This window comes from Moschus berezovskii, chromosome 4 (genome assembly GCF_049115385.1).
Source record: "Moschus berezovskii isolate FMDL1 chromosome 4, NW_MosBer_1.0, whole genome shotgun sequence".
Classification (NCBI taxonomy): domain Eukaryota; kingdom Metazoa; phylum Chordata; class Mammalia; order Artiodactyla; family Moschidae; genus Moschus; species Moschus berezovskii.
This window is the reverse complement of record NC_142463.1, coordinates 64017338-64044018: the sequence shown is the minus strand read 5'-3', so window position 1 is coordinate 64044018 and position 26681 is coordinate 64017338. Positions and strand designations below refer to the sequence as shown.

Sequence of the window (26681 nt, the reverse complement as noted above, 5' to 3'; positions counted from 1 at the left end):
CGACCCCATGAATCACAGCACACCAGGCCTCCCTGTCCATCACCAACTCCCAGAGTTCACTCAAACTCATGTCCATCGAGTCAGTGATGCCATCCAGCCATCTCATTCTCTGTCGTCCCCGTCTCCTCCCGCCCCCAATCCTTCCCAGCATCAGAGTCTTTTCCAGTGAGTCAGCTTGTCGCATGAGGTGGCCAAAGTATTGGAGTTTCAGCTTTAGCATCGGTCCTTCCAATGAACACCCAGGAAGCATAGTAGAAAGCAAAAAGTCATGAAGACAAACTAGTGACATCTAGTGAGGATTCTCCACCTGGTTTTCAGAGAGCTGCCTTCTTACTACAGCCTCACATGTAAAGAAAGATCATCTCTCCATTTTCTCTCTTTATAAGGGCATTGCAATTCATAGAGGCTCCACATGATTTAATTAGCTCCAAAAGACCCCTACCTTTAAATATCATCACATTGGAGACTAGGGCTTCAATATATGAATGTAGGAGGGGACACAAACAGTCCATAGTGTGATCAGCACTGAACTAAGACATTTACTATAAGGATGGAGTAGTAGTATTTGGGAAAGAGTTGGAGGTCAGATCAAGAGTAGTGGGTAACCAAATTATAGTTAGATGTTGAAGTAAAAGGAGATGTCTACGGATACTGCACTTCCCTGGTGGCCCAGACAGTAAAGAATCTGCCTACAATGCAGGAGACCCAGGTTCAATTCCTGGGTTGGGAAGATACCTTGGAGAAGGGAACGACTACCCACTCCAGTATTCTTGTCTGGAGAATTCCATTGACAGATGAGCCTGGTGGGCTACAGTCCATGGGGTCGCAAAGAGTCAGACATGACTGAGCAACTAACACTTTCACTTTTTCACAAGAACATTGAAGTTTCCTTTTTTTTTTTTTTTTTACCATTAGGAGAATTGTAGATAGAAATAACAGGGAAAACATACTTATAATTAACATTTTTAAATTTTACATTTTTCATTTAAAATTAATAAATTTGGTTTCTAGTAATATCAGCAAAACATGAGAGTATATATACAGCTTGTTCATGAATGTGGGTGATAGCTGAATTCAAAAACATACAACCTCAAAATACTAAAATAACTTTGAATCTTATCACTTGCTTCATACAAAAAGGCAATGTCAGTAGTTGAATCTTAGTAGTTTTGTTTATACCAAGCCAAAATTATAATGTATACATACTGTGCTTTGTCTCCATTTCTCCTAGGGTCCCCAAGGACCAAGAGGTCAACCAGGGCCTCCAGTGAGTTTATTTACATTTATATCTGTTTACCATTGATGCTTATGTGCCTGCTTAGTTTGAGATATCTACTAAGTACTTAATTTTTTTTTTTTTTTTTTTTTTTGTATTATAGGGTCCACCTGGAGCACCGGGCCCAAGAGTGAGTCTTGATTTGGTTCATTTTACCTTAGTATAATTTTTTTTTAAGCTTCTTCTATTAACTCTTTGTTAAAGGTATCCCTTTTGCTTACCTCTGTTCTTTTTGTTAATCTGATATAGAGTCTTCACAACTCTAATAGAACTTTAAATCTGGACTTCAGACTTTTTGTCTATAAAATAGGATGGTATCTTACTTTTTTGGATGGATTTGAGTTTTAAATAAGTAAAGTTTTCAGCACATTGTCTGACATAATTAGTATGCACAAAATAAGAACTTCCTCCATTTCTTCCTTTTTCAGAATCCTAGTTCTTTTTTGCCAACCAGAGTGATCCACTTTTTTAAGCTTTACATGAATCCTTCTCAGCTGCTGGTGGCTGTAGAAGCCCTCAGACTTCTCATGTATCAGTATTTGCTCGTGATTTATTATAACCCCAAACTCGCTACTCGTATCTTTGAGATGATACTTCTGTTGCTTCATTATCAGCTGTCATCTCCTGGCCACAGTGTTTCAGATTGATTTCTGTTATGTGTTGTATCCACTGTCCTACTTGGTAATATCTTCGTTTTCCTACTTCTTAGAAGAGGTCTCCTATCTTCAGCCTCACCCATGCCCCATTCCTGCAGAATTCTGGTCAAATGCAGCAGTCTTTGGTCTGATTTCCTGCCTAACCAAGATTTACTAATGGCTACACAGTTCAGACAAATGGCCAGTCCCATGCCTTCCAAGTCTTGCTTACATGTTTCTCTGCTTCGGATCTTTGAAATTTCTGGCTGGTGGATCACTGCAGTCCACTCCCGGCAGGTCAGGAACTCTTCGTTCCCCTCAGTTTTTCATCAGGACAAGGAAAAACTTTCAAGCAAAGTGCCATAGGAAGAGTGTCTCCTTGGAAACAAGAGATCTATTTCTCAATGATTTTTTTTTAAATTATTCCCCCTTTCTGTCTGATGGGAATTGAAACCTTCCCTGGCATAAACATCAGTGCAAATGTCTTTTTTTTTAAATCTTTACTCTCCACTTCTCTGTTCTTCCTTTCCTCCTCGATCATCACAATGCATGGGTTAGAAAAACCCTGATCAGTTGCTTTCTCACTTTATAGTGACTTTGATATATCATAGGTGCCTTCCTAATAAATCAAGTTATAGAAAGATCATACATCATTGGTAAATTAAAGGTATTTAGTGAAAATGTTTAAAGTGCCAGATTTGGGGTCACCATTTCCCTCTCACACTTGGAAAATGTATGTGTTCGTATACAGTCAAAATGAATTAGGACTCATGAGAGATATTTTCTCTGAGAAAAATGTAGATAAGAATATGTAACTTTGAGGAATTAGAGTATTAAATGAAAAAATATGTGTGCTATATACTGTGTTGTTACCTTAGCTTTGGTTTTATCTCCAAGAAATCAGTGCCAAATCTAATATCATGAAGCATTTCCCATATATTTTCTTCTAAGAGTTTTAGCTCTTACCTTTAATTATCTGACCCATTTTGAGTTAATTTTTGTTTAAAAGTAAGAGTCTAACTTCATTGGGTTTCATGTGGATATCAAATTTTCCCACTATTTGTGGACAGACTGTTCTTTATAGGGAATGGCCTTGACACCTTTCTCAAAAACAATTTAACCATATGTGTAAGCGTTTATTCCTGCACTCTATTCCATTGGTCTATGTGTCTATCTGTATGCCAGTACCACACTGTTTTGATTATTATTAACTTTGTAGTAAGTTTTGAAATTGAAGTATGAAACCTCCAACTTTGTTGTCCTTCTTCAAAATTGTTTGGGATATATACTCTCTTTTATAGTTACTAGTATAGTTATCTTTACCAGTGACATTTATTACTTCATGTGAATTCAAACTTCTGTCTTGTATCCTTTATTTCTGTCCAAAGGACTCCCTTTATTGTTTATTGTTTTTCTAGGAAGGGTTTGCTAGTGATAAATTACCTCAGCTTTTGTTTATATGGACATGTCTTAATTTTTCCTTCTTCTTGAAGGATAGTTTTACTGGATATAGAATTCTTGGTTGACAGTCTTTCTTTCAGCACTCCAAATGTATCATCCTACATACCATTTCTCACCTTTATGGTTTTTGATGAAAAATCCCATCCCTTGGATATGATGAGCCTCTCCTCTCTGCATTCAAGATTCTCTATTTTTAGCTTTCAACAGTTTGATTATGAGGTATCTAGGGGAATTCATTGAGCCTCTTGGATGCAGAGATTAATATTTTTCATCAAATTTGGGACATTTCAGCAATTATTTCTTGAAATATTCTTTCTGGCCCCCTTTTTTCTGAGACTCCCATCATGCATACATTGGTATATTTTATGGTGTCTGTAGGTCTATGAGTCTATTCATTTTCTGCGTTAATTTTTCTTTTTACTCCCCTGACTGGATAATCTCAATAAACTGTTTTCAAGCTCACTGATTCTTTGTTGCCTACTGAAATCTACAGTTGAGCATCTCAAGTAAATTTTGATTTCAGTTACTGTTAACTTTCAACTAAAAAATTTATACTTGGTTCTTTTCTATAATTTCTATCTCCTTACACTTTTTATTTGGTAAGACATTTTTTCATGCTTTAATTCTATAGACATGATTTCCTTTAGTTCTTTGAATATATCTAAAATAGCTAATCAAAGTTTTGTCTACTACATTCAACATGTGGGCTTCCACAGGGACAATTTCCATTGATTGCTTGATTTTTTTCCCATGTATAGGAGTCAGACTTTAATGTTACTTAGCATGGCTTGTCACTTTTTCTAGAAAACTGGACATTTTAAATAATATAGAGTGGCATCTCTGAAAGTCAAATTCTTCACCCCAAACTTAGTGTTTAGTGTTGTTATTTGTTGTTTTTGTTATTTAGTCACTTTTCCTAATAAAGTCTGTATTCTTTGACATACGGGAACACTAAAGTCTCTACTAAGTTAGTTTAGTGGTCAGCTAAGGATTGAAGAGAGGTTTCCTTAAATGCCAGAACTAATGTTTCCCAGTTTTTGCCAAGGGTCTCTGTGAGCATGTTGGAGCATCCCTTCAGTTCTCAGCCAGGCAATTGACAACTGTACCCAAGTCTTAACTTCCTATTTTCACAGAGCCTGAAGATGAGCCAGAGGAGAGAGCTTAGGACCTTCTTGTGTTTTTCTGATCATGTGCCCAGCCCTATGCATTTCCAGGAATATGTCAGACCAGAGCATTTCAGAATTTCTAAGGACATCTCATTCCCTGATTTGTTCCTGTTTGCCCCAACAGTTTTGTAATGTTTCTAGCAGCCACAAAATTAAACAATTCCATCTACATTTTTTTAAATGTTCCTTAGGAAAGACTTTCTGCACTGAGTGAGCTCTGAGTCAGGTAAAATAAAGACAGCCTTGCAAGAGGTGTCTTTAAGGGAACCACCAGAGAGGTCAAATAACAACATTTCACTGGAAAGGAGGCTTTGAAGCAACTCTCAGCCCCATTCTGCTCCCTCCTGTGGTTTCTAGGCTGCTTGTTTTCACTGCAATTGCAGGCTGTTGGTTTTCAAAGCTACCACAGAGCTGGAAAGAGAGGCATGGGAATAGGGCACATTTAAGCTTTACAGAGCTCACTGCCCTTCCTGAAATTCAACTATTTTTCTGAAGTGAATGCTCCCCAGATTTATAGCAAGCATTTTGTTAATTTCTGTAATTCTGAAATACTTCATTCTGACATTCTTTTTTCCAGTTTTCTCATTGCTTTTATAGAAGAGAGAATTCTGGGAGGTCATTATTCCACCATTTTTCCTGTCTCCTAAGTCTCTGATCTTTAGCACACATTTTTTAAATATTCTGTGTGATGAAATGGAAGAGTATATAGATCAGTTCTGCGGCACTGAAGTACAGTGGTTGACTCAAAAGTTCTTGTGGAATTCAGTTGCAAGCTGAACACTGCTTTTTTCATGGAACACCATTTTTTACTTGTCAGAATGACAGTTGTTTAAAATGAGTATTTGGCAGATATTTTCTTTAAAACGAATTAAGTGAGCCTGTCATTTTAAGGAGAACAACTGACAACTTGATACCAATAATAAATTTCAAGCTTTCAAGCAACAGTAACAATTGAAAACTTGTATCCATTACAAGTTTGAACTTCCCAATAGTTATGTTTTTCTGATGGGACTGGTGATGATGTTAATGAATGTAATCTTTTGATACAACATAATGAAATGTGTATTTGGAAGGACTGCATTATTTCATTAACCATTTTCCAAGTAATTGAATCATGGATTTTTTTAAAAATCATGATTTTTAACAAAGTAGATAAATGATTTTTTTAGAATCCATCTTTTAAATTTGACACATTAATAGATTTTAATACAAGTATAAAATTTATAGATAAGTTTTCAGACTGCACATTTCAACTAACACTTAATTAACTCCCACTTGTCAAGTTGTGGTATAATATCAAAGAAGAATATCCACAATTATTTGAAAAGGCTACTAAAATATTTTCTTGCCAACTGCATATTTTCTTTAAGGCCATTTTCTTCATATAGTTCATATAGTTCTTCATATAGTTCAGGTAAAATAACATTTTAAGATTGAAAATAGAAGCAAATATGAGAATCTAGCTATTTCCTATTAATTCAGACATTAAAGAGAATACATTAGTATAAAACAGTCCCACTCTTACAAATTTTTTAGTTTTCAAAAGTTAATTTTTCATTAAAAATATTTATATTAACATGTTATAGGTTTATTTAAAGGTAATTAACACAGTTTTAAATTTTATATTTTAATTCATACTATTCAGTTCAGTTTAGTTCAGTCACTCAGTCGTGTCCGACTCTGAGCGACCCCATGAACCACAGCACGCCAGGCCTCCCTGTCAATCACCAACTCCTGGAGTTCCCTCAAACTCATGTCCATCGAGTGGGTGATGCCATCCAGCCACCTCATTCTCTGAAGTCCCCGTCTCCTCCTACCCCCAATCGCTCCCAGCATCAGAGTCTTTTCCAGTGAGTCAACTCGTCGCATGAGGTGGCCAAAGTATTAGAGTTTCAGCTTTAGCATAAGTCCTTCCAATGAACACCCAGGATTGATCTCTAGAATGGACTGGTTGGATCTCCTTGCAGTCCAAGGGACTCTCAAGAGTCTTCTCCAGTACCACAGTTCAAAAGCATCAATTCTTCAGCGATCAGCTTTCTTCACAGTCCAACTCTCACATCCATACATGACCACTGGAAAAACCATAGCCTTGACTAGACGGACCTTGGTTGGCAAAGTAATGTCTCTGCTTTTTAATATGCTATCTAGGTTGGTCATACTTTCCTTCCAAGGAGTAAGCGTCTTTTAATTTCATGGCTGCAATCAGCATCTGCAGTGATTTTGGAGCCCAAAAAAATAAAGTCTGACACGGTTTCCACTGTTTCCCCATCTATTTCCCAAGAAGTGATGGGACTGGATGCCATGATCTTCGTTTTCTGAATGTTGAGCTTCAAGCCAACCTTTTCACTCTCCTCTTTCACTTTCATCAAGAGGCCTTTGAGTTCCTCTTCACTTTCTGCCATAAGGGTGGTGTCATCTGCATGTCTGAGGTTATTGATATTTCTCCCAGCAATCTTGATTCCAGCTTGTGCTTCTTCCAGCCCAGCGTTCCTCATGATGTACTCTGCATATAAGTTAAATAAGCAGGGTGACAATATACAGCCTTGACGTACTCCTTTTCCTATTTGGAACCAGTCTGTTGTTCCATGTACACTTCTGACTGTTGCTTCCTGACCTGCATACAGGTTTCTCAAGAGGCAGGTCAGGTGGTCTGGTATTCCCATCTCTTTTAGAATTTTCCACAGTTTATTGTGATCCACACAGTCAAAGGCCTTTGCATAGTCAATGAAGCAGAAATAGATGTTTCTCTGGAACTCTCTTGCTTTCTCCATAATCCAGCGGATGTTGGCAATTTGATCTCTGGTGCCTCTGCCTTTTCTAAAACCTGCTTGAACATCTGGGAGTTCATGATTCACATATTGCTGAAGCCTAGCTTGGAGAATTTTGAGCATGACTTTACTAGCGTGTGAGATGAGTGCAATTGTGCGGTAGTTCGAGCATTCTTTGGCATTGCCTTTCTTTGGGATTGGAATGAAGACTGACCTTTTCCAGTCCTGTGGTCATTGCTGAGTTTTCCAAATTTGCTGACATGTTGAGTGCAGCACTTTCACAGCATCATTTTTCAGGATTTGAAATAGCTCAATTGGAATTCCATCACCTCCACTAGCTTTGTTCGTAGTGATACTCTCTAAGGCCCACTTGACTTCACATTCCAAGATGTCTGGTTCCGGATGAGGGATCACGCCATCGTGATTATCTTCGTCGTGAAGATCTTTTTTGTACAGTTCTTCTGTGTATTCTTGCCACCTCTTCTTAATATCTTCTGCTTCTGTTAGGTCCATACCATTTCTGTCCTTTATCGAGCCCATCTTTGCATGAAATGTTCCCTTGATGTCTCTAATTTTCTTGAAGAGATCTCTTGTTTTTCCTATTCTGTTGTTTTCCTCTATTACTTTTCATTGATTGCTGAGGAAGGCTTTCTTATCTCTCCTTGCTATTCTTTGGAACTCTGCATTCAGACGCTTATATCTTTCCTTTCCTCCTTTACTTTTCGCTTCTCTTCTTTTCACAGCTATTTGTAAGGCCTCCTCAGACAGCCATTTTGCTTTTTTGCATTTCTTTTCCATGGGGATGGTCTTGGTCCCTGTCTCCTGTACAATGTCACGAACCTCCATCCAGAGTTCATCAGGCACTCTATCTATCAGATCTAGACCCTTAAATCTATTTCTCACTTCCACTGTATAATCATAAGGGATTTGATTGAGGTCATATCTGAATGGTCTAGTGGTTTTCCCTACTTTCTTCAATTTAAGTCTGAATTTGGCAATAAGGAGTTCATGATCTGAGCCACAGTCAGCCCCTGGTCTTGTTTTTGCTAACTGTATAGAGCTTCTCCATCTTTGGCCGCAAAGAATATAATCAATCTGATTTTGGTGTTGACCATCTGGTGATGTCCATGTGTAGAGTCTTCTCTTGTGTTGTTGGAAAAGGGTGTTTGCTATGACCAGTGCGTTCTCTTGGCAAACTCTATTAGCCTTTGCCCTGCTTCATTCAGTGCTCCAAGGCCGAATTTGCCTGTTTTGCCAAATTTGCCAAATTTACCTCCAGGTGTTTCTTGACTTCCTACTTTTGCATTCCAGTCCCCTTTAATGAAAAGGACATCTTTTTTGGGTGTTAGTTCTAAAAGGTCTTGTAGGTCTTCACAGAACTGTTCAACTTCGGCTTCTTCAGCATTACTTGTTGGGGCATAGACTTGGATTACTGTAATATTGAATGGTTTGCCTTGGAAATGAACAGAAATCATTCTGTCATTTTTAAGACTGCATCCAAGTACTGCATTTCGGACTCTTTTGTTGACCATGATGGCTACTCCATTTCTTCTAAGGGATTCCTGCCCACAGTAGTAGATATAATGGTCATCTGAGTTAAATTCACCCATTCCAGTCCATTTTAGTTCACTGATTCCTAGAATGTCGACGTTCACTCTTGCCATCTCCTGTTTGACCACTTCCAATTTGCCTTGATTCATGGACCTAACATTCCAGGTTCTTATGCAATATTGCTCTTTACAGCATCGGACCTTGCTTCTAGCATCAGTCACATCCACAACTGGGTATTTGTTTTGCTTTGGCTTCATCCCTTCATTCTTTCTGGAGTTATTTCTCCACTGATCTCCAGTAGCATACTGGGCACCTACCGACCTAGGGAATTCCTCATTCACTATCCTATCATTTTGCCTTTTGATACTGTTCATGGGGTTCTCAAGGCAAGTATACTGAAGTGGTTTGCCATTCCCTTCTCAATATCAAAAGCTATAATTCCCATAAATAAAATTTCTTTAAAGCCCTTAATAACATTTAAAAGTACAACAGGGTCCTGAGTCAGAAGAGCCTGAGAACTGCTTATTGCTAGTTTTTCTATGATCAAAGTTCTAATGACAAATAAAGGTGGCTGTTGTTTCCTACTTAATTCAATTGCTCATATTTAGTGCCAATATTTTTTTGTGACCCATGTCCAAAATCTGCCAGTTCTCACAAACATGATGGTAAGAATTAACTTGCACAGAATTTTTAATGCTGAAGCTTTTCTTCTTGAGTAGGCCATGCTTCTCTATCTCCAGGCGTTTGTGTTGGCACCTCTGCCTAGAAAACTCTCCCACCCATTCTCCTAACAATTCATATTTATTCTTCAGATCTCAGTTTAAATATCACTACCTCCAGGAAGCCTATGCAGATCTATTCCTTCCAAGTCTCTTATGTCCTCCAAATCTGATTAAATAAGACTCCATAATTTCTCTTATAGGTCCATGCACTTTTAATGGCACATATCCCAATTTGTAAATGTGTTATTTTTTAGATTATTTGATTTATGCCTTTATTGACCTCTAACTTTAGCTCTACAAGGGCAAGGTTGTTTTGTTTTGTATTATTTGCTTACCATTTTATCCTCAATATGTGTTTGGCAGCATACATATGCAGAATGAGTCAAATATTTTCCAACATGAAAACCACATGTTGAGGCAAGGATGAGTATATTTTGTTGATTGTCCCATCATTTTAAATAGTTTTTCAAATTATTAACCACGAGTTATGGGAGATGTTGAAAAGAGTTTCTATTATATGGACTTGCAAGTAAAAAGATATCTCAGCAGTACAGTCATTCTGAAAGAAATCAGATGCTTGATTTGCTCACACATATGCCATTTCACAGAATTTCCTCCCAACTTATGCTTTTTATTTCCAAGCTTTTTATAAAATAAAATACTAAAAGACTTTTTACTAATGGTTATTCTGGGTCTTTCTCTAAAAATATCTTTTATTAAATGCTGGAGGAGATTGTATTCATGTTGTATTATTTCTTTTGGGACTAATGACACATTTTCCAACTTCAGAAATGTTTTTAAGACCACAGAAGTATCAGATTAAACTAATGTGGTGACTACCTCAGGACAGTAATATTTTATTCTATTTTTCTTCCAAGAATGTAACTGTTAAAAATTACTACAGTTATTTATTCTTCACCTTACAATTTATTAATGGAGGGGATCATATTTCATTCTTCTTCCATGTGAGTAACTTTTGTGTGTGTTTTCAGGCAGCAGAGACAAGTAGTTTTTCATGTGTGAACTCTGGACTTTGGTCCTGTTTTAATTAGGAGACTTTTGAAATTTGGATGAAGGCAGCATATTGTCCTTTCAGATAGCTAGGCAATATTTGTGAGATCAGCCTAACCATAAGAGTTACAAACCCCTTTCAGATAATAAGTCTAGTATGCTTTAACAGCAGTGCTTTAAGAATTTATAGCCTTTACTTTAGAGCACTCAGTGTTGATCTTATTGCTAATCTCAAATGGTTTTGTTTTACACAGAAACAAATGGATATCAATGCTGCTATTCAAGCCTTGATTGATTCACATACTGCCCTACAGATGGAGGTAATATATCTGCCTTTATTTACGTTGGCACACTAAATCTACAAATTAAACAGAAATATTTTTTCAGAGGCCAAAATGTGACTTTATCTCAAGGCCTGTATTTACAAGAGACTAAAAGTAATGAAACTATTTTTAAGGACAAAGAAAACAATTTTAATAAACAGAAATACATGCATAATATTTTTTTTATTTCAATTACTTTTATTTATTTTTTCTATTTTATTTTTTTGTTTGTTGATTTTAATTGGAGGCTAATTACTTTACATTATTGTATTGGTTTTTCCATACATTGACATGAATCTGCCCCGGGTGTACATGTGTTCCCCATCTTGAAACCCCGCTCCCACCTCCCTCCCCATCCCATCCCTCTGGTTCATCCTAGTACACCAGCCTGGATCATCCTGTATGATGCATTGAACCTGGACTGGCGATTCATTTCACATATGATAATATACATGTTTCAATGCCATTCTCCCAAATCATCCCACCCTTGCCCTCTCCCACAGAGTCCAAAAGACTATTCTATACATCTGTGCCTCTTTTGCTGTCTCGCATACAGGGTTATTGTTATCATCTTTCTAACATCTATACATGCATAAGATTTTTAAGGAAAGCATTTAAAACAAAAATGTTGTCAAAGGATTTTCAAAATAAGAATTTGGTATTACAGAAGAAAATAGTTAAATGATGTTAGCAATTTCTTAAAATGGCATCTATCATCACTATTCATTTTTTTAAGCTCTATTTATTCATTGTATATAGGGTTTTTTTTTTAATTATTCAGTAGGGATAGTAATTGTTAAGTTTTATGACAGCTTGAAAATTAGACTTTTGGGTGTGAATTTAATCTGTTAGGATCAAGATTAACAAAACACCAATATGCTTACAGTTAAATAGAAACTGTTCTTTGCATCCTGCTCTCAACTCACTGCGCACAATAGGAGTACACTTTTCTTCCATCTTGATCTTTGTTGATCACTTGGGTTACATACTGGTAATGACTACTTTATGCTTCTTTGCTAATATGATTTTCATGATGACTTGGCAGAGCTACCAGAATACTGAAGTGACTTTAATTGACCACAGTGCAGAGATCTTCAAAACCTTGAACTATCTTGGCAATCTACTACACAGCATCAAGCATCCTCTTGGCACACGAGATAATCCAGCACAAATCTGCAAAGATTTGCTTAACTGTGAACAGAAAGTATCAGACGGTAAGTTATTGGTTTCCTTAAACTGTGATATTTCATTTCATCACTTCAGTGTGTATGAGATTTCTAGTGTATTTATGCCAAATCTTATCATTTTCGATAAAACCCTGGCAGAGGCATTTTAAGGTCATCAAGAACCAAATACGTACTTCTTTAGGGAAATATGGTTTCTGATATCAAAGTATCCTTTTTTAAGGGTTTGATTTATAAAGATCTTCTACTACAAAATCTTACATATCCCCCGATTTTCTTACCCCATCTATGTCACTCGCTTATACTCTGTGCTTGGAATTCATGTTAAAAATAAAAATAGGAAAGCTTAACTTTTGAACTAGCAGACAATATTATCTGTAAGGACCACCAGAGTTGGTAACATGAAGAAAGAGATCATAGTTCCCCCCTCTACTACACTCCCTAAAATTAATTTTTACATAAAATGTAATTTAAATGCCTCATTTTGGAATCTGACTGTAAAGATGGAGGCTTGTCATGCTTGGAATCTTCTGATCCTCACATTGATACCTCAAAATCCATTAGCCAGAGTTGCAAAAAATAGAGCCATCAAGCAAAAGGTTTAAAGCAAGTGGAGTAGCCATTACTATCTGATGATCAACAAGGAAACCCTGTCTGCTACAATATGTCATTTAATTTTAATTTTGATGGGGTCTATATAGTCAGCTATACAATCAATATGAGTAGCTATTTTTGGTAAAAACTCTAGTCCTAACATACAAAGATACATATGCTGATTTGAAAATAAGTTATTTAATTCTGTAGGATGGACAGTAGTTCATATTTTATTTTTTATACACATGTGTTTACATACAAATATACATGTATAAATACATATTTGTCTTCAATTCTAGAAGTGTAGCAAAAATATTTGTTTTATTTATATTAATAAAATGCTTAACTTCTATAGATGTTTCCTGCCTTAGATTATCACAAAAACATTTCTAGTTATAGCTGCCCATCATAATAAAATTTGACTCTTTCCTATATTTGAGGGTATAAAAATGTAATTCTATAGAACTGGAAGGAACAAAGACATTATAGGACATCCATTCCGTTCCGTCGCTCAGTCGTGTCCATTATAGGACATACCAATTACTAAAATCTAATTCAAGGTCTGCCTTCCTCATAGGAGAAATAGCTAAGCTGTATGGCTTGCAAGGTATCAGGAAAGTATTTATGCCCAAAAATACTTTCATCACTAGGAGATTGTAAGCGCAGTAGAAAAACACAAAACAACAGGGAAGGGGGGATATGATAGAAAGTAGGGTTGGGGTGAAGTTTTAAATAGAGTAGGTAGATAAATCATCTCTGAGAAAGTGATATTTGAGCATTATCAGGAGGAGGTAAGGGAAGAAGCCACAGGAAATCTGGGGGAAAGAGCTTTCCAGGAAGAAAGAACAAATGCAAAGAACCTGAACCTGTATTTAGCTTATCCTATTAGCAAGAAGGTTAAGGTGACTGGAAGAGTGCATAAGGAGAAGAATGGTAGGAAATGAAGTCAGACAGATGTCAAGAAACCAGATGATATAGGATAGTATAGACTAATCAAAAGACTCCAGCTCTTACTCTGAGTAGGATGGAAAGCTTTGGAAGAGTTAGAGCAAAGGAATGACAAGACTTGACTTAAATTTTGAAAATGTTACTCTGGGTGATGTATCGCAAATATAATGAGGACAGGGTAGAAGGAGCCATTGAGAAAGCTACTAAATTAATTCAGTAAGAGATGATGATGGTCTGGACCAGAGTTAGTGGTGGGAAAGTGGTAAGAAATGGTCAAATCTTTGGATAAGCTTTAAGGTAGAGCCGGCAGGGTTTTTTGTTGATAATTCAGATATGGATTTTGAGAGAAACAGAATGATAAAGAATGACACTAAGAGTTTTGACTAAAGGACTAGAAGAGTTGAATTGCTGTCTATACAGACAGAGAAGCAGGTTTGGAATCAAGATGAGGAGTTCAGTTTTGGATGTATTTGAGATGTCTGTTAGACATTCAAGGAAGTATGTCAAGTAGGTAGTTGGCTATACAGAAGAGAGGTCAGGAGAGAGGCCCTGGTTATGAATAAAATATATAAAGTAATTTGCATATAAATAGCATCTAATGCCCTGAAACTCTCTAGGACTACCTAAAGAGATTTTTTAAAAGTTCTAAAAACTGCCTTAGAAGTCTTCCATGTTTAGAGATCAGGGAGTTGAGGAGGAACTAGCAAAGAAAACTAAGAAGCAGCTATCACTGAGATAGGAGAAAAATTAGATGAATGTGAAGAAAATGTTTGCCTGAAGAGGCAGGGATCTACTGGGCCAATGTCAAGTTAGATGAAGACTGAAAAAGGCTACTAGATTTAGTAATGGGAAGTTCTTTGATGCTCTTCGCAAGAGCAGTTTACAGGAATGGTAGCAGTTAAAACTGTATCAGGTTTTAAGAGAAAATGGTGGAGCTGGAGAGCTTCCACTCTCAGTTATGAAGCAGGTAATTCAATTTGCCTAACTAAATTTTTAAAAAGTTAAAAGCATAAAATACTGACAAAGTAGTAAGGATTTTGAAGCATACAACAGAGATGGCACACACTTACAGCTGCTTTTGCCCTGGGTGCCCTTACACTACTCAGCAACTGAGTAGTGCAGTAGAGGACCAAAGGTTGGAATCCAAAGCCCACAGATGGTGGGGATTCAGGCTTTCAAAGGGCTATACTCTGGGAGTAAAAACGATGGGATCAAAGAATTATTGGAGTCAGGACACTAGAGGGAATGAGCCGAAATGAGAAGAGAGGTGAAATCATGGAGGAGATCTAACTGTAGGTAATAAACCTAAAAAAAGACTAGGGCATGGTCTTAGGAGTTAATGATGAAAGTAAACAGGAGAAAGATACAAAAAAATTGGTGGGAAAGAGTTGGAGGAACTGAGTAGAGCTCAGAATATTACAGATATCAACCACATGGATGTAAAATCACCAAGAGTTAGGTTATAAAGAGCTGGCCAAAAGTTAAAATCAAAGAAATAAAGCTGATGATGGCAACAGGAACAGGTGACAGGCGATAGAGTGCGATGACAACAACTTTACCATGGAGTGTTCTTAGATTGAAAGCAGGGATAATGGTCTGAAAGTGGCAACAAGGAGCAAGAAAGACCCCTTCCTGACTCAGGCACAATGCTGTAAAGGCTGTGGCAGAGAGGGCTTGCATGGAAGCAGTGTTCTCAGGAGAGAGCCAAGTTTGAGTTCAAGCATTTAGGCCTACAAAAGATGTATTATGATATAATTTTTATATCCTAAAAAAAATATGAAGCCCCCTACCAATTCACCAGTGAACAACAATGCCTGAGTTCAAAGCACTCCAACCCATATAAGAATGAGATCTTGCTTGATGGAAAACCTTTTATAAATATGTTCGCTCACATAGTAGAAGAAACTATTTCTTGAATGAGAGGAGATGATGAGTCAAGATATACGTCTATCTCATTAGTTAAGACTGTAAGCCTGCATCAGATCCTGGTTTTAAAAAAGCCAGCTGTAATTTCTACAAACTACAAAATGTCCAACATTCTGAGGAAATCGGGGGGGTGGGGAAATGGGATACAGAGGTGATATTAGGACTTTTTCACCCTCTTCTTCCATATTTCAATATAGATCAGTGATTCTCCAAATATCATCCATGAACCAGAATTAGACGCAGATTCTCAAGCCCCATTCCAAATGTAATGATTTAGTAATTCTAGGGGTGGGGCCCAGCTATTTTAACAGACTCACCAAAGTCTGAAAAGCACTGCAATAGAGATAGTGCCCTACTCTTGGAAGTAACAATTCAAGTTTTCATTTTGTAGGATTAGAATAGTAGAGGGGGAATGGTCAAGGATGTGTGTAAATCTACAATGACAGACCAGGGGAAGCCCAGAATGAGCAAGAGGAATCTTTGCTATGGGCAAAAAATGAAACAAACAAGGGTTTTCTACCTATTATAGAAAATGGCCTTTAACAAATACTATTTGTTTTCTCTTGCCTTTTTAATGCAAGAAGGCAGGGCCATCTCATTCAAAAATTCCTACTCTTGCCATTTAGAATAAGGTGCTGTTTGAATATTCTGAGCCTGTTATTCCATAATTGAGATGCTACCCCAGTACTTTTCAGTTTGAATATGTCCTAAAGTCCAACTTTACGCCCCATTTGATTCTCCTGGACACTCAGTGGATGCAAAGGTTGGCAGGCTTTCACTGGCTATAGAGACTTCAGTCTTTTCCACTCACAAATCTGAAAAGAAAGCACAAAAATAGCCACTTAATTGTACACTTTTCTTCTGGAAACAAAAATGGCTATTGTTTTTAATTATCAATTAAACAAAGATATATTTTTCCTCAGGGAGACTCAAGAGGTTGTTTCTATTTATAAAATATATATATATTCATTTTTAAGCTCTGTAATGACACAGAACAAAAATATACACATCAGTTCAGTTCAGTCGCTCAGTCGTGTCCGACTCTTTGCGACCCCATGAATCACAGCACACCAGGCCTCCCTGTCCATCACCAACTCCCGGAGTTCACTCAAACTCATGTCCATCGAGTCGGTGATGCCATCCAGCCATCTCATTCTCTGTCGTCCCCTTCTCCTCTCACCCCCAATCCTTCTCAGCATCAGAGTCTTTTCCAGTGAGTCAACTTGTCGCATGAGGTAGCCAAAGTATTGGAGTTTCAGCTTCAACATCAGTCCTTCCAATGAACACCCAGGATTGATCTCCTCTAGAATGAACTGGTTGGATCTCCTTGCAGTCCAAGGGACTCTCAAGAGTCTTCCCCAGCACCACAGTTCAAAAGCACCAATTCTTCAGTGCTCAGCTTTCTTCACAGTCCAACTCTCACATCCATACATTACCACTGGAAAAACCATAGCCTTGACTAGACGGACCTTGGTTGGCAAAGTAATGTCTCTGCTTTTTAATATGCTATCTAGATTGGTCATAACTTTCCTTCCAAGGAGTAAGCGTCTTTTAATTTCATGGCTGCAGTCAGCATCCGCAGTGATTTTGGAGCCCAAAAAATAAAGTCTGACACTGTTTCCCCATCTATTTCCCATGAAGTGATGGGACCAGATGCCATGATCTTTGTTTTCTGAATGTTGAGCTTCAAGTCAACCTTTTCACTCTCCTCTTTCACTTTCATCAAGAGGTTTTTTAGTTCCTCTTCACTTTCTACCAGAAGGGTGGTGTCATCTGCATATCTGAGGTTATTGATATCTAGGTTGGTCATAACTTTCCTTCCAAGGAGTAAGCGTCTTTTAATTTCATGGCTGCAATCAGCATCCACAGTGATTTTGGAGCCCAAAAAAATAAAGTCTGACACTGTTTCCACTGTTTCCCCATCTATTTCCCATGAAGTGATGGCACCAGATGCCATGATCTTTGTTTTCTGAGTCCTACATTCATTTCAACTTCTCTATTAACTTTGTAACTGTAGACAATTCACTTAAGTTGCTAAGTTCATCTTATCTATAGCATGAAGTAACAGATATAGCCATTCAATTATTTTTTATTAAAATTATGAAATGGCCTTAAATTGATAGGTATGTGAAAAATATATATTTTCACTATCAGTTTAACATAATGCTTGCAGCTTTTATTTTTTCACTAAATGTATTGATTTAAATGTATGATCTTTATAAACTTCCAAGTTTTTCAACAGGAAAAAGTGTGAAAAAAATTTGTTGAAAGTATGATACCTTTTAAGGATTGTTCAGAAATATTTTAGCATGTCATTTAAATATTTTTGTTTCACAATAAATAGGAAAATACTGGATTGATCCAAATCTTGGATGCCCTTCAGATGCCATTGAGGTTTTCTGCAATTTCAGTGCTGGGGGTCAGACATGTTTATCTCCTATCTCTGTGACAAAGGTAAATTCTGAATTTAGCATATATACTGGTACTTGCCCACTATCAGTAAATAGTTATTTTTTAAAAATCTTCCACTTTATTTAATTATTAATTTTATGAGTGGAAGCAAGATATTCTCTACCATATATGAGAAAGAAACTTTTTGGTTTTTAAAACTAATCCTGTTATTCTTGACATTTTGATTATGTATTTTTGTGACTGGCTTAGTTTGGCTTACTCTAATGACTATGCTTTGTAAATCCCTTTTAAAAATGTTAAACATATGTTTTTATGCTCATGCATTCATTATAAAATTCCCAAACAGCTGCAGTGTTTGTATTCAGTAATCAGTTACTTAAAGTTTTTACTGAAAATGACATCATCATCATTAAAAGAAGAATTCTGCCACAAAACTTGCTATTTGTGGTGACTGGGAACAAAAATAACCTCCCTGAAATATCCACTGGGTATTATTTAAAATGTCTTATATGTATAATTCTATAAACTAAATGTTTAGAATGAACAAAAGTTAGTTTGGTATAACACTGGGTATTTTAACAAACATTTCTCAATCCTAAAGCTTAGTTCTACCTATAACATATATCAAAGAAACCAAAACTGCCTTTCTTTCTTTTTCTGGTTAAACTACCTTGGCCTTCCCAAGAACTAATTTTTCGTTGACAAAGAACTGATACATGGACCTACTGTGTGTTTTTTCCACCATAAGAACGCATAAGCTAAAAAGTACATTTGTCAATCTCTCCAACTGCTTAGAATTAGACTGTCTTCTCCTGAAATGCTCCCCCTCATGAACCAGGGTGTTTCATCCACTCATCTCAATAGGCATTCACCACTGTTACCCAAAGCAGAACAGGGGAGGACTCTTCTATTCCTGTGGAATCTGTGTAATGCTAATGAGGAGCAGTAAGATTGCCTTGCTTCCAAACTACCCACATAATCGCCCTCATGCCCCTGAGTTTAGCCCAGGATTTTTATTTGGGTTATCATGGAAGAATATGAGAAAGGGGAGTACAAAGAAGATAGAATCAGTGAAGGAGCCATATTCCAGTTCTTTCCTTGGCTGAATCAATTCCCTCATTTCTCCCATCCATAAATTCAACCTGAGAAAGACTGTACAGGTAATGGAAAGAATAGTAGACTTGGAATCAGGGACCTGGATTCTAATTTCTGTTCCTCTGAAAACCTGGGAAATGATACTGTGAACTACCAGAAAGCCCACTCCTTGCCAGGCACTGTGCTGACTAAATGACACTTGACACCTCACACCCTTGTAACAATCCTGTATTGGTGTTATACTCAAATTTGCCAGTAAGAAAACTGGGCTTAGAACAGCTCCGTGTTTCACAGGTTTGTAGTTCTTATTTACAAAATCAAAGAATTTGAACTGCTTCAGCTCTAATGTTCCTTATGATGATTGTTTCATGTTTTCATCCTTATGCTCCCCCCCACACCTTTGCCTTTCTTCTCTTTCCCTACTGTTTTTTGCTGTTGTTCTATTACCTTATAACTGATATTCTGATTTGGTGACTGGAGATTAGTATAAATTCCTCAGTAGGAACCACTTCTATTCATTTTGTTATGACCATACCCCTGTTTGAATAATGCTAAAATGATGATGATGTCTAAAGCTACAGAAAAATCTGCTTCCTTGTCCAAATCTAGAAACTTCTAGCTCCAGTACTACCCTACATTGTTCACTTTATTAGTTAATATTTGTTCATGCATTCAGTCATGCAATAAACAGCTATTGACGACTCACTGTATGACCAAAACTGCATTAGGGGTTGGCTAACACAAAGATTAAGATTCTGTCTTGGTCTTTAAAGGCTCCATAATTAAAATAATCCAGCCAATTAATTATCACAACTTTTAACTTATCATTGGAAACTAAAAAATAAATCTTCAAATGAAAGCACAGACAGAATTTCAGATTTTTATGAAAGAAATTTTAAGCAATAATCCACAACAAATTATTATTGCATCTTAAATGACATGCAAACTATTTTTTTTAAGTCATATTTAGTTGCCTAGTGATATGCTAAAGCCAGCTCATACTGCTCAGGAGAGCCTATTTATTGTTAAGATCTCTTGTGAATTTCATGTTAAGTGACACCACCTTGATAGCCTAAAATCAACCATGGTAGGAGTATTTACAACTATGGAAATTGCTATATATCGGGGGTGCCCTCCTTCCCCGCCCCTGCAAGGGCCAGTGGTTAAGCATTTACCAGTACACCACTGACTGGCACTTAAATGCCCTAAAAAGTAGCTTTCTCAAGGCTGCCTTTTAAGGACTTTCTTCAAGTTTCTCCCAACTATAAATTTTTCAGTTGCCATATCTTATAACTTGCATATTGTTTCAATGACATTAGTTGGAGTTTGGAATCGGGAAAGTCCAGATGAACTTCCTTCATTTACTGAGCTCAGAAGCCACCCATATCATCACCATTCATTGTCTAAACACTCCAGTGTGGACAAGTCCTCAGACAAGTGGCTCAGGATTGATTCTTGGTTTCAAGGGATGGAATGGTCAGATTTTTGAAGAAAACACTCTACTTGAACCTAAAGTGCTTTCAAATGACTGCAAGGTAAGGGAATGGCATGTTTAGAATTATTCAATATAACTAACTTAAAATTGATAAGACTATATATAATTAACATAAGAGTAAAACTATATAATTAATATGAGAGTAAGACATTGCAAATTGGAGCTACAGAAGAGTAAGTTTTAATGTGCCGATGGACAGGGAGGCCTGGTGTGCTGTGATTCATGGGGTCTCAAAGAGTCGGACTCGACTGAGCGACTGAACTGAACTGAACTGAATGTGTAATAACTATACATTTTTCATAATCAGTTATTTATATCAATTTTTGTCATACCCATTGGTCATCCATGGAGTTTTATATGCAAAACAGGTGTTATTAATGTATTAATTTTTATTCCCCATATGAAATAATTATAGATGATAGCAGACAGAGCATAAGGGCCTATAGACAAATGTTTTCTTTTGTATATTTTTACCACTGTGATTCTGCATCTCATTACATCAGGAAAAACAGGTTATAGAGGCAAGTCAGGTTTATTTCATATTTTGTCAGTCCCCATCAGTTCAGTTCAGTTCAGTCGCTCAGTCGTGTCCGACTCTTTGTGACCCCATGAATCACAGCACGCCAGGCCTCCCTGTCCATCACCAACTCCCAGAGTTCACTCAAACTTATGTCCATCGAGTCGATGATGCCATCCAGCCATCTCATTCTCTGTCGTCCCCGTCTCCTCCCACCCCCAATCCTTCCCAGCATCAGAGTCTTTTCCAGTGAGTCAACTTGTCGCATGAGGTGGCCAAAGTATTGGAGTTTCAGCTTTAGCATCAGTCAGTCCCCATACCTGATGCCAAATAATGGGCAAAATGGCGGTTTGACTCTACAAATCAATATCTGAATCATAGACCATTTTTCCTATTAAAATTAAATAATAATGAAGAGTTTATAATTTTAAAACATTGTATTATAGAGCAGGTATTGGCAAACTACAATCCACAGACCAAATCTAGCCCAGCATTCACTTTACTAAATATATGTTACTGAAACATAGGCACACTCGTTCATCTCTTTATCACACTGAGTCAAGTATATATGAGTCAAGAGTCAAGTATATATGGCAGAGTCAAGTATATATGACCCACAAAACCTAAAAGATTTATTTCTAACCCTTTACAGAGGAGTTTGCTGACCCCTATTTTAGAGTTATCCACTTACATATCATTAACTTCTTTAAGGAGCTTGATTTTCTGCTCTTGTGTATCATGAAGCCCATGATTTAACATGTCTTATATTTAGAGTGCTTTAGTTTTTCACAACTAGAGTGCTTTACTTTTTCACATTTCACTTTCAGATAAACTACACTTGCATATTTGAAAAATCATAAAATAAATAGAAATATATGGCTCACTCTCTGTAGGTGAAGAAATCAGCATTACCAACAAAATTAACTTTCACAATTTTGTCCAGAAACTTTTAGTGACTCATTACTATTTCTGAGACACAATCAAAACTTACCAGCAGTTAGAATAGTCAGGCCCCAACCTATTTTTCAAGCTTGGGCTTTCACTGACTGTGTACCCTGAGCTCTGGTCAAACTGATCAATTTATAATAATATCAACAACAATTCCTACTACTAATTATTGGGGATTTATTAGATGACAGGTACTATGTATTACATACATTATTTAATTATAACAGCTCTATGAAGAAGTTACTATTAGTATCACTTTATAGGTAAGAAAAACTGAAGGCACAGAGGTTAAGTAACTTGTTCAAAGTACAGCAGAGCAAGAAATAAACCCTAAGTGTGTACAGTTCCAAAGTCAATGCCACACTATATTGCCAGGGACTTTTAACGGAAATCTCACTTAATCCTCACTAATTCACATTTTATATGTGAGAATACCTATACCTGGGTGTCTATCAAAATCTGTGCACTTAAACCCCATGCTAGGCTTATTTTCACAACCACTTTCTACCTTTCCAACTTTTTTTTTTCTATTCATGTCATTCCTTCTCTGAAATGCTGTTCTCTACCCCTCTAACCAAGTGGAAATTGTAGGCATACTTCAAGGCCTATCTTCAATTCTGAATATACAAGGCTTTTCCCTGACTCTTCTAGCTGGAAATGAGGAACTCAGCATTCACTCTCTGTATTCGTTATGATGCATGTCATACATGGCCTTATATTATGGCTGTTTGTTTCTCCTCTCCCTGACTAAATTTAGAAGCTGCAAGAACTCAGAAGCCAGAATTTACTCATCTCTGTATTTCCCAAGAACTGTAAGAAACTGGAGGATTACATTTTATTCAACTGTGCCAAAAATACTTAGTCTTCAACAAATATTGTTTGAGACTTAATGAAGTTACAGAGAATTCTAGCCTAGTTATTACCCCAAGGTTATGACTTTGGTAATTTATTTTCTGTGAGCTTCTATTGCCTTAACTTAAAATGGAATTTATAGCTTCAATAATCTCCAAAGTTCCTTCAAATTCTAAAATTTATACCATGACAATTCTGTGAATGAGTAAATGAATAAACTTCTGTATAAAAAACTTCACAAAGCTAGTTAACTGTTTCTCTATTTTGTCTTCCTGAAACTTAATCAGAGCATAGTTTTTATTTTATAATAGAATTTACCCTCCAAAAAAGAGTATACAGTAATAAAAGGAAACAAAGTCCTAGAAAGAAAGGAAGGGAGGAATGAAACTATATAAACAGTAACCACAGAATGGAAAAAAAGAAACCTAAAAGATAATTCAACATAATTATAATTTACTTGTACTGAAGTGATTCTGCATATTTCCTGCCAGGAGTACAGACATGTAAGCGCGCTCATTCCCTTTCATCCAAGACAAGTTTCCATCCTGAAGCATCAGTCCCAAATAAAGGAAAACAAAATGGTTATTACTCACATTAGAAGCAGGGCATATCTGGTCCAGTGATCCACAGACAACAGAAACAGGGAGCCTCAAGAAAAATGAGAACACACAATGTGCCATCTAGAAAATGGAATAAGCATATATTTTCAGTTATTCATAATAACTGTTACCCATTTATTGAGCACTTACTCTGTGCCAGGCATTATTCTAGGCACTTTCTATTCATTATTTCTAATCCTTAAATCTACACTATGAAAAGACATTGTCTACTGCTAATGGAAAAATTACAGATCAAAGCATTTTGTTCTTATTTTTCAGATTCAAGATGGCAGCTGGCATAAGGCAAAATTCCTTTTTCACACCCAGGCCCCTAATCAACTTCCAGTAATAGAAGTACAAAAACTTCCTCATCTCAAAACCGAACGGAAGTACTACATTGAAAGCAGTTCCGTATGCTTTCTCTAAGGTCTCTGAATTAGTTCAGAATGCATGCTGTTGGCCAGGTAATTGTTGCAGAGGGAAAAATATAGACAGAAAGGTACTATTGGATACCATGAAATGCATGGAATAAAGCATTGGCTAAATTTTAAAGAATCTCAGGAAGAAAAGACTTCCTCCTAAGAAGGAGACAAGGCATTTTTTAAAGGACTATAACTGATAAAGTATTTAATTCTTTAAAAAATTATATTGATCTGAGCTTTCTTAGAGAATTCCCTAGAAGTGAACATTTATAAACATGGAATTCTTCAGGGTATTCTATATTTTTTGACTGTTGAGAGCAAAGTACCCATTAGACAGCTGGAGATGCAAAGCACTATGGAGCAATACTGGCTAATGCTCCCAAATGTGCAATGCTTCTGTCTAAAAACTGCAAGCCACAGTCTAATATGTCTTCTTTTCCCAAATACTAAGCTGTATTCAGGTCCCCAGTGGGCATATACATCTTAGCCGGTGGTACACTACCTCTTACGTGTTGCCTTTTTGTGTTGCTTGGTGCTCTTTCTAAAACAAGGTGCTTGTGGCTTTCATAAACTATTTCTTTATTCGTCTTTGTCATTCTTTAAGAGCGTATGTACTGGTTACATCAATATATGTTTTGGTTGTTAGTACTTATTTTAATTTGTTTGGTCATATACTTAATAACAAGTAAAACATTATTTATGTGACGTTCTTATTTTAAAATTCTCTTTGTGGATATAAAATCAAAGCTAGCACATTGTAACCTGTGCTTAAGCACAAGAGAATTGGGAGGGGGTTTTATTGTTTCTGTTTTAAATTGCTGTAAAAAAATATTATAGGCCAGCTACATCCAGTAGTAGGTTTGGGTTAGAGTTTAGGGGTTGTGATATACTATTTTAAAAAATCCATGATCATCTGGAATGATATTTTGTGTATATATATTTTGTAAAGTTGTAATTCAGCAAATCTTTTGAAATTGCTGCTGTTTTAAGTTATAAAAACTTTGTTTCTGTTTCATAGAAATTACATGTTTTTTAATAATTCATTGATTTTCTTTCACCGTTCTTAAATTTAATGTATTGGAACCTAAAAGAATTCAATTTATCAGTCGTTAAAGAAACATTCAAGAAAACAAAAACAGTCTTTTGCCATTTAAAATAGGCTAAGTTCAGACTTTCTTTGTCAGAGAAATGTTAAGCATTAAAAATATTATACCTTTTGGTATATTGAAAAGCATGTACATCCATTATAAACATACCATCAAACCAGAGTTACCTATCTATAATAAAAATGTGCTTTAACATCTTTTTTGGTGTTTTTTTTTAACCATACCCTTTTATTATGCAGGATAGCCTCTTTGGCTTAGACCCTCTGTACTATGTATATTGCACTACTAGAAAGTATCTATTACATACCTATAAAAGGATTATAGGGCCTATTTCCTACTTAAAATGAGGTCATGGCATATAAACTCTCTCCTATATGGTCAACTGATTTCTAACAAGGGTGCCAAGACCATTCAATGGAAGGACAGTTTTTTCAACAAATAGTTTTGGGAAAACTGGATATCCATATGCAAAAGAATGAAGTTGGACCTTTATCTTACATGATATACAAAAATTGACTCAAAATGATGAAAACTATTACTGTATGCAACATTTGGGATAACATCAAAAATTTTTAAAATAACATAAAATGTATCAAAGTCCTAAATGTAAGAGCTAAAACTATAAAACTCTTAACACCTAGGTGAAAGGCTTCATGACAGTAGATTTAACAATTATTTCCTGGATAGGACACCAAAAGCACAGTTGACAAAAGAAAACAATGAACTGGACTATAGCAAAACTTAAAACTTCTGTGCAAGGGACACTATCAAAATAGTAAAAAGACATCCCACTGAATGGGGGAAAATATTTACACATTATATGTTCGATAAGGGATTACTATCCAAAGTATGTGAAGAACTCTTAAAACCCAAAACCAAAAACAACAAAAACCCCTCAAGCAACCCAAATTAAAAATGAGCAAAAGACTTAACAGACATTTCTCTGAAGATACACAAATGGCCAACAAATGAAAAGATGCTCAACATCACTAGTCATTAGGTGCAAATCAAAACCATAGTTTTTTTTTTTTAATTTATTTATTTTAATTGGAGGCTAATTACTTTACATTATTGTATTGGTTTTATCCATAGTTAAATACTATTCTGTACAAATTAAGACGGTTATTACTGTCCCCCCAAAATAGGAAAATAACAAGTGTTGGTGAAGATATGAAGAAACTGTAACCCTTATAAATTGCTGGTGGGAATGTAAAATGGTACAACTGCTGTGGAAAATAATTTGGCAGTTCCTCAAAAGTTACACGTAGAATTACCATATATGATACAGTAATTCTACTTCACATATATACGCAAAAGAATTGAAAGAAGGAATCAAACATATTTTTACACCAGTGTTCACAGAAGTATTATATAGAATAGCCAAAAGATGGAAATAACCCCAGTGTGTATCAATAGATGAATTGATAAACAAAATGTGGTATGTACATACATTGGACTATTATTAAGCCTTGAAAATGAAATTCTGACATATGCTCAAATATTGATATACCTTGAAAACATTATGCTACATGAAAAAAGGCAGACAAAAAAGGGTAAATATTATATGATTCCATTGATATGAATTACCAAGAATAGACAAATTCTTAAACAGAAAATATAACAGAGGTTTATCAGAGGCTAAATGAGGTAAAAATAAATTATTTTTTAAT

General features: G+C 36.2%; 1 protein-coding gene across 1 annotated transcript in view; it reads left to right on the top strand.

The window, feature by feature from the left end:
• The window catches only part of COL24A1 (collagen type XXIV alpha 1 chain), a 440433-nt gene extending 415260 nt beyond the window's left edge, over window positions 1–25173 (top strand). The window contains exons 54-60 of the mRNA XM_055403313.2: window positions 1232–1267; window positions 1380–1406; window positions 10845–10910; window positions 11959–12127; window positions 17910–18019; window positions 20392–20607; window positions 23763–25173. Of these exons, the coding sequence (XP_055259288.2) occupies window positions 1232–1267; window positions 1380–1406; window positions 10845–10910; window positions 11959–12127; window positions 17910–18019; window positions 20392–20607; window positions 23763–23909 (771 nt within the window). The 3' untranslated portion in view covers window positions 23910–25173. The remainder of the gene's footprint in view (window positions 1–1231; window positions 1268–1379; window positions 1407–10844; window positions 10911–11958; window positions 12128–17909; window positions 18020–20391; window positions 20608–23762) is intronic.
• Window positions 25174–26681: the final 1508 nt, after the last annotated feature.